Source organism: Vigna umbellata, chromosome 2, assembly GCF_029865625.1.
Source record: "Vigna umbellata cultivar VRB3 chromosome 2, Vumbellata_1.0, whole genome shotgun sequence".
Taxonomy (NCBI): domain Eukaryota; kingdom Viridiplantae; phylum Streptophyta; class Magnoliopsida; order Fabales; family Fabaceae; genus Vigna; species Vigna umbellata.
Window position 1 is genome coordinate 45,808,371 of NC_142166.1, and position 26,397 is coordinate 45,834,767.

Consider the following 26,397-nt stretch of genomic DNA (forward strand, 5'->3'; position numbering starts at 1 on the left):
AAAAAACTCATTCCAATTTTTTTTTCCTATCCATATTTTATATAAGTGTTTTGGAAAACACATTTCAACATTATATACATTTTGAGAACTTATTCCAAAAATCTCTTTTTTGAAATTATACTCCAGAATATAGTTTATATGCTTTAGAATTTCTGTTTTGAAAATCATATTCTTAAAATTTTTTTCCGAAAAAGCTCACCTTAAAAATGTTTGAAAAATTGTTTCCAAAATTCCGAAAGCAGTTTTCAAAATATGTAATGCAGAAGTCATTTTTTCCAAAAGATGAAATGGTTGTTACGAAAATTTGAGGGTGTGCGAACGTTTAAGTGCTTAAAATGATACACAGCGACATCAAAAATTTCTAGTTCTGTCTGCGCCATCGTGATCGTTGTGTTGAATTATCACCAGCTGTTGATGATAATTGTTTGTGAGAAAAATCTCATTAGAAATTAAAAACACTTGTTAATGAATGTCATGGTTTAACGGAGACATAACCTGGATTGTATTTAATAAAAAATAACATAAATAATGCGGATGGCTATAAAACTACTTACACTAATAAGAATAGTAGCAAACAAAAAATAGCTTATTGTACAACAAAATTTCCCATAATGAATTGAAACGAAGAGATGAGATGCTTGCTTCAAAAACCTTTGTATTCAGCCGTGCCTGAATCTTGAAATACACTTTCCAGCCTTGCTAAAACTAAAATACTACAGAATACATCATGGGGCTCTCTTCTAAAGCCCGACCCAGTATGAACGTCCATTGCTATTGTGAATTGGAGACGACGAAGGAGAAGTAACACCCCACTCATACCACACCTGTTTCAGATTCCAAAAGAAATCAGATGACTATGGGAACACAAGAAAAACTACGAAACGTCAGAAGTAGCATGTGAAATAGTTTTAACCTTGGTAGAACCACAACAGCGCCAAAAATGAACTTCAAGAGTAGAACCAGGGCCTACACAAATGGGTGCCCTTAATGGGAAAAATATTGAAAACCTGCACAAGACGGGCCAAGAGAAAGACACAGTTATTACACTGTTATCACTTTGAGAATCAGCATAAAAATTAGTATCAACAGCTAAGTACCATCGCAATATTAACATATACAATTAAATAACAATCCATGAAATCACAACATATTTTCGTCCAAGAAAATCATCTTATATAGTGTCCATTCAAATTAACAAATTACATCAAGTAAAACAAACCAAAACATTATACAAAGAATAACAGAGTTTCAAGGTTGCAACAGACCGGACGTAGAATGGATTAAAAAATTGGTCAAATTTTCTTAATTGAGGTGCTTATCTTGTTTACTTTGATCTTTACTATGTGTGTTCTTTAGCAGGATATATTATCCTTTCATATTTTTCTTTCCGTTTTGCTACTCCAATATAATTACTTCTCAACATGGAACAAAGCAAACAGAAAATTTTTCAATACCAACTGAACATGTTTGGTGTTGCTGTTGAAGGTTCAATTCCAAGATGCACATCCTTATAAAGTGTTGCATCAAAGTAACCAGCAAATCCTGTAATCAAGGAGAACACAACATCAATCTTAGATACAAAAATTCCCAAAATTGGATTCTGAAAATTTGAAACAATAGAAACATATCACACACCGTGTATCATTGCAGATCCAGTGTCACTTGGAATCTCAAAACTCAACTTTTTATAACGCTGATTGCTTTCATTTTCAGAGCGTTTTGGATGAGTAAATGTAAAAACCTACGTATAGATCAAGAAAATGAGTATAAGAAAGTACTGTAAAATTCACTAAAGGAAAAAATCAGTAGTATAGTGATATCTGAAACAATGCAAGGCCTTAATCAACATATAGATCAGTATCAGTTGGCGTATATTCAAGTAAAAAAAATACAAATACTGTATGAAGAAACTCACAGGTTGAGATGGTGAAAGTCTGGCAACATTGTGTAGTTTCACAACATAAGCAGTTTCAAAATGAACAAGATCTTTATGCGCCTTAACCTGAAATACAACCACAAGACAATAATATGAAGTGCCAACTTTCTAAATGTCAATTAGACACAAGAATTGGAAACTACAAGATATATACATCATTATACAACTTCGAAGCTGTCACTGGTTGGAGGAAACTTGTATACCTGAAAAAAAATTCGAAAATACATAAATTAATCACTAAGGACCCCTTGAAACACTCAATTTATACTAAAAAACACAAGTGAAACTCCATGATTGGCAAATTTATTAGCCTCAACAGATTAAAATGATTAGCAGAAACATCTATCAAATGGCACATTCAGACCCTGAAATTGTTTTGCACTGTCACAAATCGTGCCTAAAAGTGGAGGACAAAACAAAGAAAAAGCATTTGTGGGGCATTATGACGCCCTAAAAATTTTCAGACTTATTGTTATCGAGTTCTCTTTAATTCCAAGATTTAAAATGACAAGAAGAAACTTCAGGAACTAATTTGACCATCTACTCAAAATAAACTGTCCAAACCAGTTATAAAGTAAAGACACCTGGCACGAAAGATAAATCAGTAATAACAACTGGAGTGGAAGCAAGTTACATACGAAGATGGTATTGAAATTCCATCTTGCTTGAGAAACCTTTGGGCTCCATCGAGGCACTCGGGAGAAAGCTCATTGTCGCCAAAAGAACCTAGCAATTCACTAACCTAAATTCAAAAGAAGAACAATCAGACACTGGAATATGCACAGTAAAAGTCAAACGATTGAGTAGTGAGCATTCAAAATATACCAATATGTCAGCTTTTTCAGTGGCATTCCAATGTCGCATGTCACTTGAGACTATGGTGACAATGTCCTCCCAACCTTCTAACTTGACCAATGCCTGTTCCAACAATAAAGTGACATGGGGTATCATTCAAAAATAGAAGTCTTGTTCCCAAAAAATAAGAAAAACTTTCACGAAGAAGATAATCTAAAACAATAGGCACAGAAAAGGCAAAATAACTTAAAAAACGCACAAAAACATGAAAGACAATTGCAGGATTTAAAAAAAAAAAAGAGCATCAACCCTCAACCCAAAAAAAAGAAGAGCCAAAAACAATGAGATATGACACATTCAAGCCCGTAATAAATATTCTACAAATTCCAAAACTTGATGATAATTACGTCATGTATTTGAATTTAGCAAATACAGCAAAAAACAAATGACATTAGCACATGAATTCATGGAATCAGCATATATGTTGAAAATCCAGAACTTACATGCAGGGTAACAACTGCATTTGGATTCTTTTCAACAGCATAAACTTTGAGCCTCCGCCCAGTTTCTTCCGCGGCCTACATGTGAATATGACAAATATCATAAGGAATAGGATATAACAAACAATATGCAAAAATGCATCAATGTAAGTAAGGGACAAAATCACACCTGCAATGACGCTCGCACAAGAGGCCCACGCCCTGCCCCAACAACCATCAATACCTAGACACAGGAAATAAAAATAATAACCTTCAGGTCGCTGCTGGTGTATGTATCAAACTCACAATTTATCAAAATTAAAAAATAAAGACACACTGACAAGAAAACTTGAAAAAAAAAAAACATTACAATGATTTTAGCAGATGCCTCTTCATCAGGAACCCTGTCCAATAATGCTTTACTGACTGCTCGTTGATACTGTCAAAAGGAGTGTTGACTTTTAGTTTACATGTAGGAAAGAAACCAAAAACATAATACATGGCCTTAGGTGACACAAAAATAGCAAGTGCAAAGGCCATTTTAAATCATGTATTGACAAAGCACAAACATCTTTGTAAGCCTATGCCAACCAGAATACAACACATAAATCAGACTCCTTCTATTAGATATACCTTCTTTTCCTTTCCTTCTATTAATTGAAAATATAAATATAAATAAAATACAATTCATATAATCACAACTTCCAAAAGAAAAAAAACATCTTTGGATGAAGAATAGGATAGGCCATTTCATGATGCGAGATAAACAGAAGTTCTATAACTAATCAACTTCGATGTCCAATAAGTACTCAGGCAGAAAAATTGCTAAACAAGTACGATTGAAGGGGACCCAGCCAAGGGGACCAGAAAATATATTCATCAAATAGATACATTCAGTTAAGAATATCATGCATACACTGTCATACCTGAACGTATTTAACTGCATCTTTCTCAAAAGTCTCATAAGTCTGAGCTTCTAAATTATCCATCAAAGGCTGAAAAATTATAAAACATTCAAAAATCATTTATCTGAAAGTGCAGAATAATAAGATAGTAACAAGTCAATAACCACATAGAAAATAAGGGAGTGCAAAAAATGCTTACTTGCAAGGGTGACTGTAAAAAATCCCTGTAACCAAGCTGGCATAAGATGCTGAGAGGGTCAAGAGGAATACAATAGCATACGATGCTATGCCTTAAATTCAAAATATTTCAAGATAGATACCTCAAAACGTTCTTGCTCAGGAAGAGGATCCATTCTTTGGTATAGATATCCAACATAGTCCAGATAGGGCCGCAAGGGATGTCTTTGTGAATCTGAGAAGCAAAATTACGGAGTTTAAACAGAAGGATTCTGGCAAAGGGCTACAAATATGAAGAATCAATGGAGCACTAAATAACAGCTTCCTGTCCCTACATGAAGGTACAAAGTGATGCATGTGGACGAGCACAAATAATGGAAGAAAAGATTTGTAAATATGTGGTATTATATAGAAAATAGTTGTTGTTCTATTAACCTAAATGCAAGAAAAATAGAAGTGGGTTCATATCAGGAAAACATTGAAGAACAAGTTTAATGTGAAGAATAAGACAGTCTAATTATTGATCTTCAAAATTAAGATAGCAAAGTCTATAAACCAAGAAAGGTACTTACTTATATCAGAAGTTTCATTTGCATCCATACTTGCTTTTGGATGAACAGAATTTCCAGATATAATGATCTACAAAATTGTTTCAAATTAGCTCAGTACCCTTTTGAACTTAAATTACGCTTCTTTTAATCAATCAAGCAGCAATGCAGTATCCAGCGGAAAAAACACGATAATATTGTCTCAGCAAGATAGTATAAATCATTGCAAAAATAGTGTCTTTATATTTACAATACAATACTATTAAAAGAATTTAAATGGTGCACCTGAATAGAATGGTTAAAAAAACCGGATATTAACCTCTGGTGACGCTTGGAGAGGCATGGACATCCATGAGAATTAGTTAGGAAGCACTGGAAAGATTCCAATCCAAACCGTTATGATCTATACTAATCAAAGAAACAACACTGTTTGAAAAAACACAAGTTATCCTTACATCAGTATTTAATATAGCTGCTCTAACAGGCTCCCCAAACCAACGTCCAAGTGAATTTGTGGAAGGAAGAGTACTCCTAATGAAAAAATTTCCATGAAAAATTAATAAGATTCATGAAATCAAATAAACTCACAAAAATATAAAACATAGGAAATAGGAATATAAAGCAAGTAACAAAATCCAAAATCAGAGTAAAATGTACAAGTGAGGAATGCTAGCAACACTATCTTAAACACCAAAATGTATGACTTCCAACAAGTTCCAATCTATAGCAAAAACAATGTTGCTAGGGTTCCTCAAATATAATAGAGGAAAGGATTAAAGTGTAGACTACTCACAAAATATCAAGTGCAACTGACAGTTGACTATGATGCTCGCACAACAGACGAAACGAATTCCAAGATTCCCATGAGTCATCCTAAAAGTCAATCACAAAGTTGAAAAATTTAACACAAAATCCAATTTTTAACACCTAGAAGCTTAAAATTTCATGCACCGGTCATTCAACTCATTTAATCATCAGCAAATACAGGTTAAACAAAAATAAAAATATATCAACAACCACCATATAAATATTGAGGATCGTGTTACGAATCAACAAATTCACTATCAAGCAGTTTGACTCTAGAAGTAATAATAGTCCTTTAATCAAGAATTTAAAAATCAAGATAAAGTTCAATTTACATTTAAAAAAAATACTTAGAAGTTATTAACACAAATAAAAAACTCTAACCAAACTCCCAAGTTTGAAATTAGCATTAAAAAATGTACCGGGCAAATCAAACAAAAGTAACAAAGTAAATACAAAACTTGCATTTTACAGTGAAAACTACAAGTAAACCCAAAATCATAAACTTAATGGAGGAATTGAGTTTAACCATTATGTCATAGCTCACTTGCGACTTGTGTCCTGGGATAACATACTTTGATAATCAAAAGCATGACCAGTAGTAATCAAACCAAGTACCCACCAAACATGCAACAATATCAATAAAAAATTCTAATTTTACAGCCAAAACCATGTTTAAGCCAAGATCAGTTTTACAACTTAGTCAGAGCATATGGGTCAATTGTTTATATAAAGAGCAGGGAGGAAGGGGGTGCATGCTTGTATACAGAGCAAGTCACGACAGATATATGATACAACATAGCTGTAATAGAAGACAAGACCCTCACAACATTAATGTGCATATCTACTCACCAAAGTAACAGATTTTTCATCCATAGAGTCAACATCAGGTTTAACTAATGGAATCCTCAGCCACAACTGCAATAGAGTCACAGAAGATTGGAGAAAATGACATTCATGAAATAATCAAGAGACAAATAAACCAGACATTAAAGTGGAACACATAGTCGCACCTGAATATTATTTGCACCCTGTAAGATTTGATTTACACATCTAGCATAGTTAGCACAAGAAGTTCCCTTGGGAGCAGGAAGTAGGCAGGCCTGCAAAATTTTAAAAGGAATTATTCAGAAAAACCCTGCATCAACACCGTAGTTCTACACAGATACTGAAATTTCACTCGGCCATGACTCGGGGCTGCAAATTATTCTGCTCAGTCACATGCCACAGGGGTTTTCTTACTGGTCTATAATGTATTCTAAAATTTATCTAGATAAATTTCGGTAAAAAAGTTTGATCAAATATTACATGATATATCATTAAATGCATCTTTTCTTTCACATTCTTTCATTTAAAAAATTAAAATGGGATATTAATAGAAATGTATTAATACCCAAAGTAATACATACACACACACACACTCTTGCCATATCCACACCCTATTTTTTTTAAAAATTGTCTTACTCCATGTACATACTTCAAACTGGTAGAGTACAAAGCCAGGTACCATAACCATATCCATGCAACATAGGAGAAATAGAGATATCACAGATAATCAAAATTGTTAAAGCTTGAAAGAAAATCATTTTGTGTGAAAGTAAATAACCATTAAGTTCTGTGTGATTCTAAGAGAATAATCGAAAAAACCCAAGCAGTGAACAAAAGTGGAATTACTGATCTAAAGCAATCAAAGTAACAATATTTGAAATTTGGAGTTTTGTCAATTTGGTTATACCAAAGCAAACCTGTAAAGAGAGATGAGAAGCCCAGGCAACTTCTTGTTTAAGTGTAGTTTCAGAATCTATCCTGAGGGTTTCATCCTCTGAATCCAGGTCTATCCATGAGCTAATTTTTCCTGATTACAATGCAGTAAACAGGTGAGAACATACATATGGATATGAATACAACAGTATCAATGAAGTCTAGAGAATCTACTAATTACCAAAAGATTTTAAAAACCAAAAGAACAAACGGAAGATAACTAGGCTCTACAAATCTATTACATACCATATACATCCTTTATAATTAAATATGAATGTATAAATGGAACTCTCAAAAACAAAAATTGAATACAACCTTCTAAAAATTGTAGTAAAAAAATAATCACAATAGCACAGACATACACCAGGAGCACAATAAGATTTCCACATTGATGACACAATAAGCTGAATATCATGTTTTAGCTTTGTGTTATGTGATATCTATTCATATAAGAAATTGTCCTGGCCTTGACAGAGTGAAAGGTGTTTAAGGAATAAAAAGGAACATATTCCACTATGTAATGGCAATACAAAAAATAGACTAAGAATAAAATTTATTTTGGTTCAGGAATTTCAAACTTGAAACTCTAAAAAATTCACCAATAAACCAATGTGCTTTCAATCCAAGATATGAAAAGGGATGAAGGTAGATTAGATTTCGTTATAAATATGCAAAGTTCATAATTACAATTAAAAATGAAAATTTTAATAATAATAGGTAATTCATACCCACTACATGACTACTCCATTGGGATGGACTCAAGACCAAATCTGACCCAGCAAATGGCAGAACACCAGACCCCAAAACATCCTTTTGCATTAAACTTGGTCGATAAGAAGGATCCATCTGAATCGTATGGTAAAATCATATAAGATAAACAGGAAGTAGGAAACTACATAAACAGAAGGATCATTTATCATCACATAAAGCTGTACTTCAACAATGTATATGTTGTTAATAGGTGAGAACATGTATAAAAAAGTGTCAGCAGTATCAAGATAGACTACACACGCTAAATAAATCATATGAAAGGAAATCAAATGTTCATTAAGAAGCATTGTTTTAAAACCAGTTACGCATCAATTTTTTTGACATCGCAGGAAATTGCAAAAAAAAATGCAGATGATGTGGTCACATTGTGTTCTATTTGAAGAAATCTAAAAAAACCTAACACTGCAGCCAAAATCAAAGATGAGTCAAGTTTTTTATATAACTTTCATAATATCCTAAGTCCCTCCAGTGCGCACGGGTTCAGAACTTCATCAAAAGCCCATGCAAGGTTTCAACAATGTAGTCTAAAAGGCTCTTAATTGAAACCACATTGAAACAGCTTCACAAGTAAACCTTCAGACATTGTTAATTTGGGTAAGCTTACTGACCAGACATATATAAAATGCAACAAAAAGCCGCCCGACATGACTGGCTAATTAGCTACCACAGCAGCAAACAAAACGCACCTAACACCATTACAACCTTACTAGTCCATTCAAACATTGATAATAGGAAGTTTAAAATTTAAGCAAAGCATGGCAAACTAATACCAAGGGAGATTTTAACTTTGGAAGGTACGACTAAAACAGGCGTTATGAAATGTAGTTCGGTAGAGCCACACAATGAATCCCCAAAAGGCTCGCTGGTGGAGCTGTTTCACTGTAAAAGGCCCCGTGGAGCAATTCATTTAGGTGAGCTTACTGACCAGTCACACACAAAAGGCGCAACAGAAAGTTGCAGTGTGAGTGGCTAATTGGCCACCATTAATAATCTAAATTCACTACAGTGCACACTTTCACTTCACTCGCCACGTGAATACAACGCACAACACGAACACTATAATCTTCACTTCGCTGATTTGTGATGACAATATATTACAGTGCATCAAGAGATGAAGGAGACGAACCAGAGGAGCAACAACAAAATCGAAGCTTCCAGAATAGAGGTTGAAGTGGAGGACATGTGGCATGTCATCGTTGAAATCGGTCTCCACGCCGCAGTAGCGAGACTCGCTCTTATCCCCTGACCTTTCTCCGAGAGGCATTTTCGCTTATTCCACAATCTCTTACACCGATAGTTTGGGGCCGTATGTATAATGAGGTCAAGCGATTTCGAGCATGGTGTATGTGTGAGTTCGGAGAGCAGTGGTGAAGGGTTTTGGTAGGGTTTTGGTTGGGTTTTGTAGAAGAAGTCGTTACTGTCATCTAACCCTAGGGTTTGGTTTTCGGGTACAATGGGTGGGCTTTTTGGAGCTACAGCAAGTGATGAGTATTACTTTGTGGCAACTTCTTATCTGCACCTCCAATGTTTTCTTCTTGCACCTCATTTCCTCGATAAAATTACTTAATTATTCTTTATTTAAAACCTTGATATTAATTTTCCCCTGTGCCGCACCTCTTTCACTCTGCAATTCCTTCGTCTCTTCCTGGAACTCCATTGTTTCCATTTTCCAGAGCTTCAACCGGTGCACCTTCATAGATTCCTCACAATCATGTCATAGGTGTTGCATATCATAGTTCCTCAAGCCTAATAGTCCTTCGAAAGGAATAAGTGCTATAAGCCAGCGCCTCACCAAATCAAGCAATGAGTGCAAATTCAAAGATGTCAAAGGCAAAGCTATCGAGATTTTTTAAATAAAAAATTTACAAGCATGACTTTGGCTATAACATCTGAGGTTCTTGTACTATCTACAAAATCATCACAAACTACTACCACATTTGTAGTTAATTTTCAACAATATCCAAGATCGCAACAAGCCATGCACCTTGTGTGTGTAAGAAGCATTATGAATTCTACCATAAGTTGATTTTTTTTATTCTACAATCCAAAATATAATTTTCATTTTAGATTCTATAATTTAAAATATAATTTACATTTCAAATTATATAATTTTAAATATAATTTATATTTTGAATTATAATTTATGTTACGTATTATACAAATAATACAAATTTGCATTATGAATTCTATTGTTATTATGGGCAGCGTCGGAATGTCTTCTGAAGGCACCTTCTTCCCGGCTTGGACAAGGAGAAAAGAGAAGACAACGCAACTGGATGATGAAACGGACAACTTTGAATGTTTTGGATTAAGGATCTAAATTCTGCCGAAACATGTATAATTTATAATTGAAATAAAAAATTACTAGAGTTTGTAAAATTAATGTTTTTAAATTTAAGATTATGTAATGGAAAATATTTACGAATTACACGTTTGAAACTATAATAATAAAGATATAACTAAGATTTTTTAAAACTGTAAAGGTGTAAATAAAACATGTGTTGGGTTGATCTTAACTCCACTTAAAAGTAGGTTCTATTTTATTTAGCCATTCAACTGGGGCTATTTTAAAGTCATAATCCTAAAAGCTCAATGTAAAGTTAGTTGAGATGGGTTAACCCATAATACTAATTTAGTTTTTCAAATTCTTCCATAATACTTTTAAGTGAAACAGTAACATGTCTAGTTAAAAATTAATTGTACATATAATAGTATAATATGTAAAATTTAATAATAGTGTTTTAAGTAAACAATCAATCTAAATAAACACAAAGATTTTTAGTATAATTAATATAAAAGATTAACCATTTTTTTCATTTTTTTCATTATGTTAATTAACTGTCATTACATCATATTGTAACATATTATTTATGTATATATAATATATGTTACCTTGAAGTGATTTTGACGATGATGCAAGTGAAAACTTGAAGATCTAAATAACTTATATTGTAAATGTTAAAATCAATTTATATAGAAATCATTTGTATGGAATCATTTTACTTTTGTAAATACTTAGAAGTTTTCTTTCTTAGGGATTCATTATGCAGATAATCGATTATTTGGTGTAATAATCGAATATCACGACTCTGAAAAAGAGTTGCTCACGCAAATGATCAATTATTGTTTAGAATAATCGATTATCACTATCTGATTTAATATTGTCCAAGTTGCGCATATAATTGATTATCACTCAAAATGATCGATTATCACTTTTTGAAAATCTCAACGGAAACAAATAATTGATTATCAATAATAGATTATATTTTGGGAGTTGTCTTTTCATTTTTTGAACCTTGGGCTATAAATATATTTTCCACAGCTCTTAGCTAGTAACTTTTTTATTTGAGAGTATTAGAGCTGTGTGACTAAGGGAAACACTCTGTGAGTGTAAAAAGTATATGTCATTTGAGAATAGAGTTGGTAAAGTTAATCACTATTTATAGTAATTAATGACTGGACTTAAAATGTTTTGATTGGATAAAAATCATTAGTGTGAAGTGATTTTTCTCTTCTTTGTATTCTCTACATTTTTCAACACACCAACTGTTTGTTAAAAGTTTTATAAGAAATTTAAAATTGTCAAAGGGACCATTTTATTGATCGTGTCACGCTTTCCACTTTAACAATCTTATCTGTTTTATTTCTGCTGCGCAAAATCGGTATCGTTGTCCAAACAATATATACTTGATTTAACTTATATGTTTAGTTATTATATTTTAAATATATTATTACAGTATTTTAAAAGTTAGTTTTATATTTAAAAACTCTTATTTATGGTTATTATTATATATAAATCATAACTTTGAATAAAATTATTAATAAAATATAAATTATTAATGTATAATATATATATATATATATATATATATATATATTATTATATTTAAATTAATATTTTTATATCATGTTTATTATTATTTTTATTTATTGTGTATTTTTAAATTAATATTTTTATATTATGTTTATTTATTGCCTATATTTTTAAACTATTTTTATATCATGTATATTTATCGACTATAATTTATTTATTATTTTAATAAGACAGTGTATTAAGATAAATTTTCAAAAACGATAGAAAAAACACATTGTTTAACATAAGAATACTGTAATAAAATTTACAAGTTTTTTTATGATTACTAAATATGTATTTATTATATATATATATATATATATATATATATATATTGATTATTAAAAAAAATAAATAATTTATGGAATTTAAGTATAAATTAAATTTATACATTAAAAATATATGTAAACTAATTATTTTAAAATTTCAAATTTAGATGTTTTATTTAGTTTTGATTTAAATTTAGATGAATTTTTTGTATAACAAAATTAAATGATTATCTTATATACTTCAAAAATATGTTTAGCCACTAAAGATAAAGTCACTGATGTCAAAATGGGCTAAAACTCGCGGGTCAACCTAATCGACCACGGGTTTGGGCCGGATTGAGTTTAAAAAAAATTCATTTTTTTTAGGGTGTTGCTCCCTCCACCACCACCCTATACTTCCTCCACCTCCCCCACATTATTTTAAATACAATTATATCCTTAAGTTAAAAAGATTTTTATTTTTATCCTATTTTAAATAATTTGAAACCCTAATTTTACTTTCCCAGCACCCACCCACGGAACTCTCTTCCCCTTTCCCCATTTTCGTTTCACCTCCCCACCTCCCGCACTTCCATTCCTTTTTCTTCTCAGTCTTTTTTTTTGAAAGCTTCCATTGCCGCCGTGGTGTGGAGGAACATCGAGGAGCGTCCAGAGCATCAACCAACATGAGGAAGTATACATCAACGGAGGTGACATCTTCAACATCCGTTTAAGGTAAAACGGATGTCGACATCCGTTTTTCCTTAAACGGATGTTGACATCCATTGAAGGATGTTGACATCCGTTGAAGGATGTCACCTCCATTTACGTTTTTTTATTTTAGGGTTTTTTTATTTTAGGGTTTTATTTCAAGGTTTATTCGAATATGAGGAAGCACGACATGCACTGCACCACTCCACGCACTACTTCACGAGAGCGACACTGCACCACGAGAGGGAGACTGCTTGATAATTCTTTCCACCACCACCAACCTTTGCAACTTGTAGTATTTCACAACGACGAAAGAAAGAGATGAAGAAATATAATGTTAAAATGAAAGAAAAGTATTTTACTCATGTACGGGATTAGAATATGTTATTGGGGAAATAGGTTGTGAATGGGTAAAATTAAAAAATAATAACCCTAAAAATAAAATTTTACTAAGGGACAAAATAGTAAAGGGGAGGTGGAGGGAGAAAGGTGTGGTGGTGGAGGGAGCAACACCCTTTTTTTTATACAGGTCAATTTTTAACCCAACTCTCTTAAGATTTGGCTCACCCAGGTTAAATCTGTGGTGAGCCGGGTTTACTCATCAACCCACCTAGTCTAATTTAATTATTTATTAATTTGTGTTTCAATATTATTAGTTAACATTTTTTATTATATTTTAAATGGGAATAAATAAAAAAATGTTTCAAGAGAACAAAATATTATAAATTTATCCATCCAAAACTCTAATCTTATAAATTGAAAAGTGACACAAAAATTATCAATATTATAAACTTATATATTTGGTTTTTGAGTTTTCTTTTGGATTACATTTGATTTGTATGTTGATTTTTTTATTTTGAATTGTCTTTTGAGTTTGGCATAAAAAATTATTAAAATTTGAATTACAACAAATTGTAAATTTTTTTATTTTAAAAAAAAACTTGTAATTAAGTGAGTCAGTGAATCAACTCGTTTAACCTAACAGCCCATGGTGGACCGAACTGGGTTCGAATTATTTCGACTCGCTAATAAATGTGTCGGGTTATATTGGCTCACTAAGTGGCCAACTCATGTAGGTCGGACCGAGTTAGGCCAGGTGACCCGTTTTAACAACACTAAAAAAAATAAACATGTTTAACCAGTTAAATATTTAAACATCTTACCTTGTTACATAACTTTTTAATACAAGTAATCAAATTTATTGAAACTTCTTACAAAATTTATATTAGTCTAATTTAAATATTTTATATAAGTTTTTGATAAATTTAAAACATGTAAATTTGTAATAAATTAGATGTTAATTACGTTTTTTCATTAAAATAAATATTTTTTCTAAATAAAATATTTTTGGTCAACCAAACTTTTTTTTGTCGATATTTTATAAGAATAACAAAAAGAGACAAATCTAAAAGTAACCAAGAAAAAAAAAGAGAACTAATAACTTGAATTAATATTGAGAAGTTCTCATTGATTAAAATTAAAATCTATCTAACATCACCACGTGTTTGAGTCGAGTTGGGTTTGAAAAAAATTAATTTTTTTTATGAAGATCAATTTTTAACCCAACTCTCTTAGAACTCGGTTCACCCAGGTTAAATCAGTGGTGAGCCAGGTTGGTTCATAACCCACCTAGTTTAATTTAATTATTTATTATTTTTGTGTTTCAGTATTATTAGTTAACCTTTTTTTATTATATTGTAAATGGAAATAAATAAAACTATGTTTGAAGAGAACAAAAAATATTATAAATTTATCCATTCAAAACTATAATCTTATAAATTGATAAGTGACAAAAAAATTATCAATATTATAAGCTTATATATTTGCGTGAGTTTTCTTTTAGGTTACATTTGAGTTGTATGTTGATTTTTTTAGTTTGAATTGTCTTTGGAGTTTAATATCATTTTAGAGTGAAATTATTAAATTACAACAAATTGTAAATTTTTTTATTTAAAAAAACTTGTAATTAAGTGAGTCAGTAAATCGCTTAACCCACCAACCCGTAGTGGACCGGACTAAGTTCGAATTATTTCGACTCACTAATAAATGAGTCGGGTTAGATTGACTGACTAAGTGGCCAACTCATGTAGGCCAGATCCAATTGGGCCAGGTGACCCATTTTAACAACACTAAAAAAAATAAGTATGTTTAACCAGTTAAATATTTGAAAAACTAAATTAGTATTAATCAAATTTAGTAATTAAATTACCTTGTTGCATAACTTTTTAATACAAGTAATCAAATTTAGTAAAACTTCCTACAAAATTTATATTAATCTAATTTAATTATTTTATATAAGTTTTGATAAATTAAAAACATTTATATTTGTAATAAATGAGAAGTTAATTACATTTTTATTTAAAATAAATATTTTCTAAATAAAATATTTTTTGTCGACCAAACTTTTGTCGATATTTTATAAGAATAACAAAGAGTCAAATCCAAGAGTAACCAAGAAAAAAAAAGACTACCTCTTCAACTAATAACTTGAATTAATATTGAGAAAATCTAATATCTAAGACCATTGTATTTAATCTGGAATTGTTTATTGATTAAAATTGAAATCTGGCAACAATTGAATTCTCATTTAATCTCTATTGCTAAACAAGCTTCACCTTTCAAATTTGTGTACTTAAGAATTATTCATTGTAAATATATATAAAAAAAATATATATATATATATATATATATATATATATATATATATATATATATACTATTTTTAATAGTATTTTGAGAAATTGAATATGAATTTATGGCGGGGGTTAGAAATAATTAAAACGGCATGAATTTTTATTATAATGATAAAGTAAAATTGTATAACTATAATACTAAGTAGTTAAAAACAACTAATCACAAATTATTAGTAAGATGTATTAAATGAAATGGGAAAGTAACACATTTATTTTTTTTGTTTTTTTTTTACTAACTTTAGTTAATAATGAAATTTAGTGCAAAAATGTGTTTTTGACGTTATTTAAAAAAATATTTTGTACAACAATATGTATCACGGATATATTTGAAATTTAGAAGGTTACATTGTGTTTTCTTTGTGGACTTGGTATGAAAATTTGGTAAAAGTTTGCTCTCTGACATAAATCAATAAACCTTTACATCTTGGTAGCTCAAGGATGGCTGGTAAATGTAAAGGTAAAGCATTTATTTTAAGCTTTTGAAAAAAAAAAACTTAAAAAGAAATGGTTTAGTATTAATATTTTTTTATTAAATTAATTGTGATATTTGAAAGAAAACCTTAAAACTCTTTTTTTAGTACAGATTAATTTCTTGTGCTTGCGCACATGTCTTTGTTTTTAAAGTAAATATGGTAAAAAATAGGTCTGTTGAATAAGTTTTCAATTATATCATCAATTATATCTATTTAGGTTAGTGCGATCAACTTATCAATTCGTCTATGTCGGGCATTCTGTCAACTTATTTGTCCAGGTAATCTAGACACACCCTAAATCATAAGCTTGTCCATTTTAGTCATCCAGGCAAGACCAACAATCTGACCATTCCCATCAGTTTATTTGTTTATTATACCGTCGACCCGTACAACCCAACTAACCATTCAGTCAGCTTGGTCCATCCTGTCTATCTCGGTCAGTCCGTTAATGTTGTCAGTCTAGGACGTCGCGTCAGCCTGCCCATGTCATTCATCTTAGTATATTGGTCATCATGTTAGTTCGTCCATCTGTCTATCCCTGCCATCCAGGCTAACTTGACAAAATCAAATAATGCGTTCATCTTGTCCATCTCGTCAATATGTCTATTGTGTACATCTCGACCATTCGATCAGCCTAGTTCATTTCGTCCATCTTGACCAACTCACATCCTAACCATCTTGGTCATCCCCATCAGCGTGGCCAACACGCTAGCCTGACCATCATGTATGTCCCAACCATTCATGCCAGATCGACCAATGCATCCATGTCGACCTTCTCATATGCTCGTTCATCTCATATATCTCGATCATCCAATCAATGGTCCTATTCGTTCATCCTGGTCAGTCTGTCCATCCCGTCTATCCTGGTTATCCCCGTCACCATAGCCAATATGCCAACCCGACCATCCCATCATCGAAGCCAGCCCGATAACGCGACCATCTATTAGCTTGTCCATCCCATCTATCACGTTAATCTTGGTCATACCTTGTGTACCATATAATCGTTTGAGCAACTTCAGACCGAACATTTTTTCGAATCAACTATGTAACAAATAGGACCACAAGATCTTCCTAAACGTGTGGTTCCAAACTACAAGTCAAACAATCAACTTAAAATTACATTTTTTATAATACTAATCAAATCAAGACAAAACATAATTATTGTCGGATAGACCACAATTAGGCCGACACTAATCAAAGACTCACTTTGAAATCTATAAATAAAGGTTTGAGATAAAGAGGTAAGTGATTACATTTAATACACATTAAATATCTAAACTACTGAATTCACATTAACTTTGGCATCAAAAGGTTTTTCTACATGCACCCTCCGAGTAGTATTGGACGAACAACGACAGAAGACAAGAAGCGGAGGATTGTGTTTGGAGACCCAACTGCAATACAATGTTTTGTGGGAGTTGACCTCGACCTCACACTTTGAAACATCTTCTATCTCGACTAGCATGTCCATTATGGTCATCTCGTCAACCCGTCCATCATGGGTTATCTCTGTGCTCGTCAATCCTAACTATCATGGCCAACCTAGATGTTGAAAATCAAGTGTTGTTGTTTTAAACTTTATAATAAGCCGATATTGGTGTTTGTTTATTCTTGAAAACGTGGTAAATTAAATATCAAATCATTTAGTTTTACATATTTTTGTATTGTTTTGAACTCCTTATGCAAATAATGTATTTCAATTGAAGATATCATTGAAATTTTAATGTTTGAATAAACGTGATTTTTTTATGATATATGTGATTTCATAAACTAAGTTGGTAGTTGTATTATTTTCAGCACAAAGGAAGTTAAAATTTGGTTGGGAAAGTAAATTTTGGTTTGGATGATTGATCTTTGAATTTTGGTTGAAATTGTTTGCATCAATAAGTTAATCTGTGATTGATGTTTAAAATTTTATGATGTTAGTATGAATGTGGTTGTATGAGAATTTGCTTAAAAGAACATTTGATGAATGTGTGAATTTTTTTTGTGATTATATGGTGAAGTGTTTACCTTGTATTTGGTTGAATTAGTGACTCTGTACTTGTGATTATAACCATTTTATTTCTTGAAGGTATATCTTAAAAAGGTTATAAAAGAAAATTCAAGCAAACTTGACTAGTTTATTGGATTTATTTTATTGATGAAAAATGTTGTATTATGAATTGTGTAGAACTTATCTAAGAGTTATGAGATGGTGGGAAATATAAAAAGTTAGTTGAAAACACCTTAAATTGCACTAAATTCACTTTTTTTGTTGCATTGCCATGAAGCGTAATTTAAGCACCACCAAGTGTCACACTCACAATAAGCCTCCTCTCAGTGTCTGGTGTTGAATAGTGACTATTGGACGATAATTTTGTGAAAATAATTTATTTCAATTATTATATTGTTCTTCTTTTTATATCACCAAGTGAAATGTTTATATTTAGTGACATCGGTTAACGTAGAAATATTTGTGAAAAATAGTGGTATAAAATTAGCCATATTAATTATTTTCAAGAAAAAATGTTAATCTACGATGTATTGGACGAGACTATTCTAACTCAATCAGTATTAACTCATATAGAATATAATATTTAGGTGATGTGAATCAAAATGAGACACCACATAACAAACTTTATAATATGAAAAAAAGATTATATTAAGGAGTTTAAGAGATTAACCCATGACTTATTTTAATACTGTTAAGAGAATTATATATAATAACTTATAAAGTTTAAGACCATATTACAATAAAATTTATTGAAAGTTTAAAAATTAAAAAAATTATTTATTTTTTATTTACTCATCTCTAATGCACTTTCTAAGCAACATATATTTGAAAACATATAATCAAAACTTCGACCTTTTTTCCCTTTTAACTTAAACCTCCCGACAGCTCCTTTAACCTAACTCAATTTGCAAAAGAACATTGTTTTTATTATATAAAAAACACAATACAAAGGGAAATGAAAGAAAATAAAAAAGTTTAAAGCAAGAAACTTGCTAGTCAGAACTTCTTTGAGGTTGGAGCAAATGTTATGTTCATTGGGCATCACAAGACTCCGGAATGAAGGAAGGTACACGTCTGGAACAAGATAACCAGTTTTATTGATTAAACACTTTGCCAACTTTATTTCACAAGAATAAAAATTTTAAAAATAGAACAAATAGTTAAATAAGTATATGCTATAAAAAGTTACTAATTGCGATATAGTATTTAAAAAATATTAAACAGTTTATGACTTACAAATATGAGGCGGTTTTATTTGATTATTTAATTTAGTAAATAATGATCATAAATAATTTGAGCCATTAAGATTGTTTTAAGTGGTAAATTGGTACATATTAATATTTCCAATAATTAATTATATAAGCATTTTAGCATGAAAATCACACGCAATATTTTTTTTGTATAACTAAAATTTATAATAAATAATTCTTCTAAATATATAAATCATGGCATGATTAAATGGGTAATAAATAATATTATTGAACATATAAAATATATTTGAAATTTATATTTTTCCAAAATATTAGGATTTAAGTTATAACTATAAATATTGAAAATAATAAGACAAAGACATGAGAAAATTTTGAAAATAAGGAAAATTTGAATTATAGTATTCGTTTATAACCAATTATAAATACAAACAAACTTTATTTCAATCCGTTCTGAGTCATGATTGAGTAATAGTAATGAAAAATAACAAAAGGACCAATAAATGATTTTTTCCAGAGATTAAATTGAATTTGAATATTTTCAGAAACTAAATTAAGTGGCTACTATAAAATAACAACAAAACTAATTGATATTATAATATACCAATGAAAACGCATGCATATATCCTCTCTTTTTTTATTACAAATTTATTTTTTTTTAAATAACCGAATTTAAATGAATTTTGATTTAGAAAATAAAACAATAATATAACTATTTTAATTAAAAATTAATTAAATTTAAATTAACAGTCTTTTAAAAGATAAAAAAATAAAATTATTTAATTTAAAATAACAATTATTAAAATAATGTGTATAGAAAAAAGAAAATCTCCATTACTGATGTTATAGCATATAAAAAATGTTATCGAAAACATCATAAATATAACCCATCGCATTTTAATATATCTTTTTAATGTAACTGTTGATAAAGATTTTATATTATTATTTTCTTTTTCAACATCCTAAAATAGTAAACTCGCCGTTAAAAACACTACTTTCTTTTAATAAAATAAAAAGTTTAATAAATATATATTAAAATACACGTTTCAATTGTCAAAAACATTTTTCTTGATAATTGAACAGTATTTGTTTGAAAGTTGAATATGTGTAAATGAGTCCGAAAACATTTTCGTCATAATTGCAACCGAAGCATGTGGTTTTCGAGATTTTTTGAAAAAAAGTCTGACACAGAGACCACTCTGCAGTGTTGCTTTGCTTTGCTTGTTTATTTCAGTTCAAATTTAAAAAGAAAAAACAAAACAAAAGAAAAAGATTCTCCACCACATAACTTGTTCCTCATTCACTCCGCTTCTCTGTACTTATGCACAAATCAGCTTAACTCAAAAGCAGACGCAACAAATGTCCCTAGGATCCCTTCTGCATTCACTGTAGTTGTTGTCTCAGTCTATGTTTTATTGTTTTCCAACTAACTTCAGAGCTTGACTCATTCTTCACTGTGCCTTTTAGATCATCGAATTAAACTTTGGGTGCTTCAGATTTTCGGTGTTGGTGATTTTGGATTAATGGGGAGTGGAATGTTTGGAAGGTGTGATTTTGTTGTTGTTGTGGTGTTGGTGGTGTTGGTGGGGTTGGTGGGGTCAGTGAGTGGGATTGGTGTGAACTGGGGGACACAGTCGACACACCCTTTGTCTCCTTCGAAGGTGGTGAAGATGCTGAAGGACAATGGCATTCAGAAGGTGAAACTCTTTGATGCTGATCCTGGTATTTTGGATGCTCTCAAGAAGTCTGGGATACAGGTTATGGTGGGGATTCCCAATGACATGCTTTATACGCTCGCCAACAGTGTTGAAGCAGCTGAGAAATGGGTTTCCAAGAATGTTTCCAAACATGTCTCTTCTGGAGGAGTTGACATCAGGTACATTAGAAACCCCTTTGTTACGTGTCCGTGTCTGTCGTTTTAATTTTCGCTGTTCTTGTTGCTTGGCTTGGTTTTTTGGTGATGAAATGGTTATGCATAAACAACCAGTTTGTTTAAAAGTACGAGTGGAAAACATCATTGGAGTGTGACAACTTGGAATCATGGCGCAATTTGAGAATGCAAGCAATGAGAATTTCAAGAAAATGTAAATTTCTGACTGTCTTTTTTATTTTGCATGTGGGAGGGGCATATTAGGTAAGGGAATTTTCGACAGCTTTGGTTGTTGAACTCTGAACAAGTATACTGGTTATGAATTTGTTATTTGTGCAATATTTTACAAGGACAATCCCTGCGACACCTACCTTTGCTTGGATTCTGTTGGCACTTCTGCTTGTTGTTCTGGTGCTTCTGATGTTGCATTGCATGATACACTAATGTAAACTTTAGTTTTTGTCTTCTTCTTTGTTGTGTTCTTGGTTAAAAAAGTGTAATGTTCATCTATGACCGTGGAATAGAAATAGAATAAAACAAATATAGAAATATAAGATGTGAAATTCAGCATATTGTACACTACCCATGGTTATAAATACTTCACTGCCATGTTTCGGATGATTTGAAAATCCATGTTTTTCTTTACTGAGCAATGTGTTTGACAGATTTTAATTGTTTGCTGCAAAGTTCTTATGTTTTGGATATTTCTCTGTGTTATCTCATAACTGATGCAATGCTTTTGAGAGTGGCGGTGTGTAAAACATTGCAACAAGTCCGAAGATAGTTGTAGTGAATGGGAAATAAGTATCTTTTCCTAGATGAGTTTGTTGTGCAATGAAATGCATTTGTTTCAGGGGTTCAGCTTGTGCTTTGTCATGGTCGATTGAACCTATTTTCCCTTTTACTTATTTGTTTGGAAAATTGTTCAATGTTTAATCTTCCACATCTTCTACTGCCAGATATATTCCTCTTAGTTCTCATATATGCCTATCTGTGAAAGCTCCACTCATTGTTAATGTATTTGGAATGAAAATATGTCCCTTGTTGAAATGATTCTAGATCCTAATCTCAGAAAACAATGTGCACCCTTAGCTAACCAATTGGTCTATATTCCTACCTTAGCTGGCCAAACATTAATCCTATCCTTGTTGTTCTCGTATGAAATTAATGTTGCCCAATCTTTCATGATATGCTTTAGATTTGGAAGGTTATGCTTAGAAAGTTATCATGGGAACAACTCATGTCCTTCCTTACAGCTATTAGCTTAATCTTTTTACCTTGTATTTCATCCCTCAATGACCAAGTTCACTTGTGATTATTTTTCTTGAAAGAGATTATAGTTCTAATGTTAATTGAAGGAAAAATTGTTTTTGGGTCGACCTAAGTTATAGTCATTATTTTTTGTGTTCTCTGCACATGGAATGACATTCGATTGTTAATTCCTGCAAGTATGGAGATTAAACTTGTTCTTCCACAATTTCCCAAACATTTCATTATGGATGTGCAATTATTTAGATATTTGGATGCATAGGATCTCTGTTGCAGTAATATTCCTTTATATTGGAATTTGAAAGTCGATATACTTATGATTTCTATTTCTATTCATTCATGACCCTTTTCCAAATAGGCAAACAAACAAGATTTCCCAATTAGGGAACAAAAAGCCTTTCATTCTTCTAAAGATTAAGCATATCACTTTAGTATTAACTGGTAGAGTTGAATGGTCATTGATCCTTATATCCAACCCCACGTAGTAGCATAAGACTCGGCCATTGTTGTTGATCCTGATTTCAGTCACTTACAGCCACCCAAGGTTTTGGTTCAAGTTTGATGTGAAATTCTTGTTCCTTTGCATTGTAGCTGTTCCCAACCCTTAATAAAACAAGGATTTCAAATATAGGAAATCCAAATGCGAGTCTAAGTCTCTAGTTGAATAAAAATTACAAAGTTAAACATCATATAAGGAAGAAAATTCAATAAACCTATTGTCTTAAAGATTTGGATTGAAGGTGGTGTTAATCCTTTGTGAGTTAGACTCATGTTTCCTTGGTGTTATATCTCTGGTGCTGTAACTTTATGTCAATCACTTATGTCTATATATTGTGGCTTTTGCTAGGTATGTTGCAGTGGGGAATGAACCATTCTTGTCAACATACAATAGATCCTATGAAACCACAACTCTTCCAGCACTTCAAAACATTCAGGCAGCTCTCACAAAGTCCGGTTTGAGCAACCGTGTGAAGGTCACAGTCCCCTTAAATGCCGATGTGTACCAAAGCTCGTCAGAGAAGCCGTCAGACGGCGGTTTCAGACCAGACATTAACAATCTGATGGTACAGATTGTGAAGTTCTTGAATGACAATGGCGCACCTTTCACAGTGAACATCTACCCTTTCATCAGCCTCTACACTGACCCCAATTTCCCTGTTGACTATGCCTTCTTTAACGGCTACCAGCCTGCTATAAATGACAATGGAAGAAACTACGACAACGTGTTTGATGCTAACCACGACACTCTGGTGTGGGCACTGCAGAAGAATGGCTTCGGAAACTTGCCTATAATTGTAGGGGAAATTGGGTGGCCTACAGATGGAGACAGAAATGCAAACCTTCAAAGTGCACAACGTTTCAACCAAGGTTTCATGTCACGTTACATGTCTGGAAAAGGGACCCCAATGAGGCCCAGTCCTATAGATGCTTATTTGTTCAGTCTGATAGATGAAGACGCCAAAAGCATTCAGCCAGGGAACTTTGAGCGTCATTGGGGGATGTTTTACTTGGATGGACAACCAAAATACCAACTTAATCTTGGGTCTGCAAGAGGTAATGGGTTAGTGGGTGCTGAGGGGGTTGATCATTTGGCTAAAAAGTGGTGCGTTTTGAAACCTTCGGCAAACCTTAACGATGACCAAGTGGCACCTAGTGTGGCCTATGCTTGTCAAAATGCTGATTGCACTAGTCTTGGGTATGGAACTTCTTGTGGCAATTTGGATGTGCATGGTAACATTTCTTATGCGTTTAACAGTTACTATCAGGTCAATGACCAGATGGACAGTGCCTGCAAATTCCCTGGCCTTTCTATGGTCACTGACAAAGATCCTTCTGTTGGAGATTGCAAGTTCAGAATCATGATCCAGACAGATTCCGCTGTGCTACATGGAAAAATTGGATCTCTACCCACAGTGCTGTGTTCTTTTGTAATTTTCCTATGTTGTAATCTTTTGTTTTGATTTGTTTGCCTTGTTACTTGTATTTGAATGCATGCAGGTAACTGTGTAGCAAGTGTAAGAAAAAAGTGACTTAAATTGTTTATTAATGCAATGTTGTCTGACTTAGTTATCCCTGCCCCGATAGTTTTTTTCGGCCTTGTTTTCATAAAAGTGATTTCTGCATTATTGTTTCAGAGTATTTTTGGAACAAACTTTTTTGAATCTCAAAATATGACTTTTTGAAAAGAATTTTGCTAAACAAAATATCTAAAATAAAATTTTTTAAATGAGATTTTCGAAGCAAGATTTTCATAAAGTATATTATGAAACAATTTTTTTTGAACAGAACTTTAAGAACAAGCTTTCCATTCCAAAACGAGTTTTTTAAAACAATTTTTTTGAAACAGTTTAAATTCCAATATGGTTCTATGTTGTGGTAGCGGTGGTAAGAACAACTATTATGTTATATTTTAGTAATATTTTTGTTAGTGTGGAGTGCATTTAGTAACGATGAGGTGCATGAAGCAAACACGTTTTTTTATATTGATGAAGAGTACAATTATTCACTTTTAAAATGACAAATGGGATAGCCATTCTTTCTGTTATGAATTTAATTAGAATAAAATGATAATATTTTTAAAAATTTGTATTTTTATTTAATTTTGATTTTTTGTATATAATTTTTTATATTTTAAATAAATAATGTTACTTGATTACTTGACAATGAACTTTTTATTCGAATAGTAAATTACTTTTGCATAATGGTTTATTACCCATTCATTAGAATAATAATTTAGTTTTAATTTATTCACTTGAATTATTTTCTAGAAAAACCAACATAAGTAGTCAAGATCAAACATGTAATTTTTTTTCTTATATAACTATAATAATTACTAAAAATTAAAATATGTTTATAAATATTTTTTATAATTGTTTTATTATAGTTTTTCTTTTATGTTCTGTAACTGTTTTTCACTGCAATAACAATTATATAAATTTTTTTATTTGTATAAATTGTTTTTTAATATAAAAGAATGTGGACCTATAATATCATAACAAAATTCTGTAATTCTTTTATACGTATTTTATTATATTGCTTTTTACTTTCATAAACACAGTCAATTTTATGATATTAAAAAATTGCTCACAATGATTTGTAATTGTCTTTACCAAAAATTACAAGTGTTTTTGTTATACAATCATAATATCATAATAAATCAATAAAAAATAATGTTTCAATTTATGTACACAATTTTTTTGTTGCCTTAATATAAATTTTAATAATATTCTTTTATTTTTGATAATTTCTATAATACTTTTTTCGAAATTGTTCATTATGATAAAAACAGGAAGGGATATGCATTTCCAGTAATAATAACTATAGCCGTATAACAGATGAGTTTATTTGTTTTTTTTTTTAATGAAAATATTTATTTTTATAAAAGAAATGGTTTATTAATCAACATATTTTTTACTTCTTAATTTTAGTATGTGTGTTTGACCCAATCCACTGGTAACTTTTTTTCTTTTCTCCTAAAAAATTATTCTGGTGAGATTTATCAATTATTTCTGCATGAATCTTGCCTACTTTTCTTTTCTAGTTTCTCTTTTTTGAACAAAATTGGAGTTTCCGGTGAGACATTAACTTTGTAATATATTTTTATTTATATTTTTTTAGACGAAAAAACTGATCTTAAATAAATAAACTAAATTTAATTCGTGTAAAAATATACCAAAAACCTCTTGACTTTAAAAGAATTTAGTTCAAAAATACTAAAATTTCATAAATAATTTATACTTGTATCTTTAAGTTTTAATTTTTAACTTTAACTTAGAATTAGAAGGTATTTAAGTTAAAAATAAAAAAATAAACTGGTCTAAAATCTAAATTTAGAAAAGAAAAATACATATCATTTGGGCTGATTTTCTTGTTGGATCCGGGCCTGGAAGGAAATGGGCT

The 26,397-nt window shown here is 31.2% G+C and overlaps 2 protein-coding genes across 2 annotated transcripts; one reads left to right on the forward strand and one right to left on the reverse strand.

Annotated features, from left to right (window-relative positions):
- Window positions 1–442: 442 nt before the first annotated feature.
- SKB1 (SHK1 binding protein 1) lies at window positions 443–9,587 on the reverse strand. The gene is made up of 23 exons (XM_047298375.2): window positions 9,303–9,587; window positions 8,134–8,251; window positions 7,390–7,499; window positions 6,658–6,747; window positions 6,497–6,562; window positions 5,634–5,713; window positions 5,296–5,371; window positions 5,126–5,212; window positions 4,865–4,931; window positions 4,436–4,527; window positions 4,315–4,350; window positions 4,137–4,205; window positions 3,581–3,649; window positions 3,401–3,454; window positions 3,235–3,309; window positions 2,762–2,854; window positions 2,575–2,678; window positions 2,091–2,139; window positions 1,916–2,002; window positions 1,636–1,741; window positions 1,455–1,542; window positions 914–1,007; window positions 443–824 (listed from the first exon to the last, which is right to left on the reverse strand). Exons 1-23 carry the CDS (start codon window positions 9,438–9,440, stop codon window positions 741–743), a joined length of 1,932 nt encoding a protein of 643 aa, XP_047154331.1. The 5' UTR covers window positions 9,441–9,587; the 3' UTR covers window positions 443–740.
- A 10,999-nt stretch (window positions 9,588–20,586) lies between these two features.
- LOC124825693 (glucan endo-1,3-beta-glucosidase 5-like) lies at window positions 20,587–24,567 on the forward strand. The gene is made up of 2 exons (XM_047298371.2): window positions 20,587–21,234; window positions 23,345–24,567. The coding sequence occupies exons 1-2, from the start codon at window positions 20,882–20,884 to the stop codon at window positions 24,456–24,458; spliced, it is 1,467 nt and encodes a 488-aa protein (XP_047154327.1). The 5' UTR covers window positions 20,587–20,881; the 3' UTR covers window positions 24,459–24,567.
- Window positions 24,568–26,397: the final 1,830 nt, after the last annotated feature.

Bases quoted from the DNA above. Each gene is read 5' to 3' on its own strand.
- LOC124825693 (XM_047298371.2), top strand. From the start codon at position 20,882: ATGGGGAGTGGAATGTTTGGAAGGTGTGATTTTGTTGTTGTTGTGGTG. The intron at 21,235-23,344 runs GTACATTAGAAA...GGCTTTTGCTAG, and splicing joins TCTGGAGGAGTTGACATCAG to GTATGTTGCAGTGGGGAATG.
- SKB1 (XM_047298375.2), bottom strand. From the start codon at position 9,440: ATGCCTCTCGGAGAAAGGTCAGGGGATAAGAGCGAGTCTCGCTACTGC. The intron at 6,563-6,657 runs GTGCGACTATGT...ACTCTATTGCAG, and splicing joins AGGGTGCAAATAATATTCAG to TTGTGGCTGAGGATTCCATT. The intron at 5,213-5,295 runs GTAAGGATAACT...GAATCTTTCCAG, and splicing joins CAGCTATATTAAATACTGAT to TGCTTCCTAACTAATTCTCA.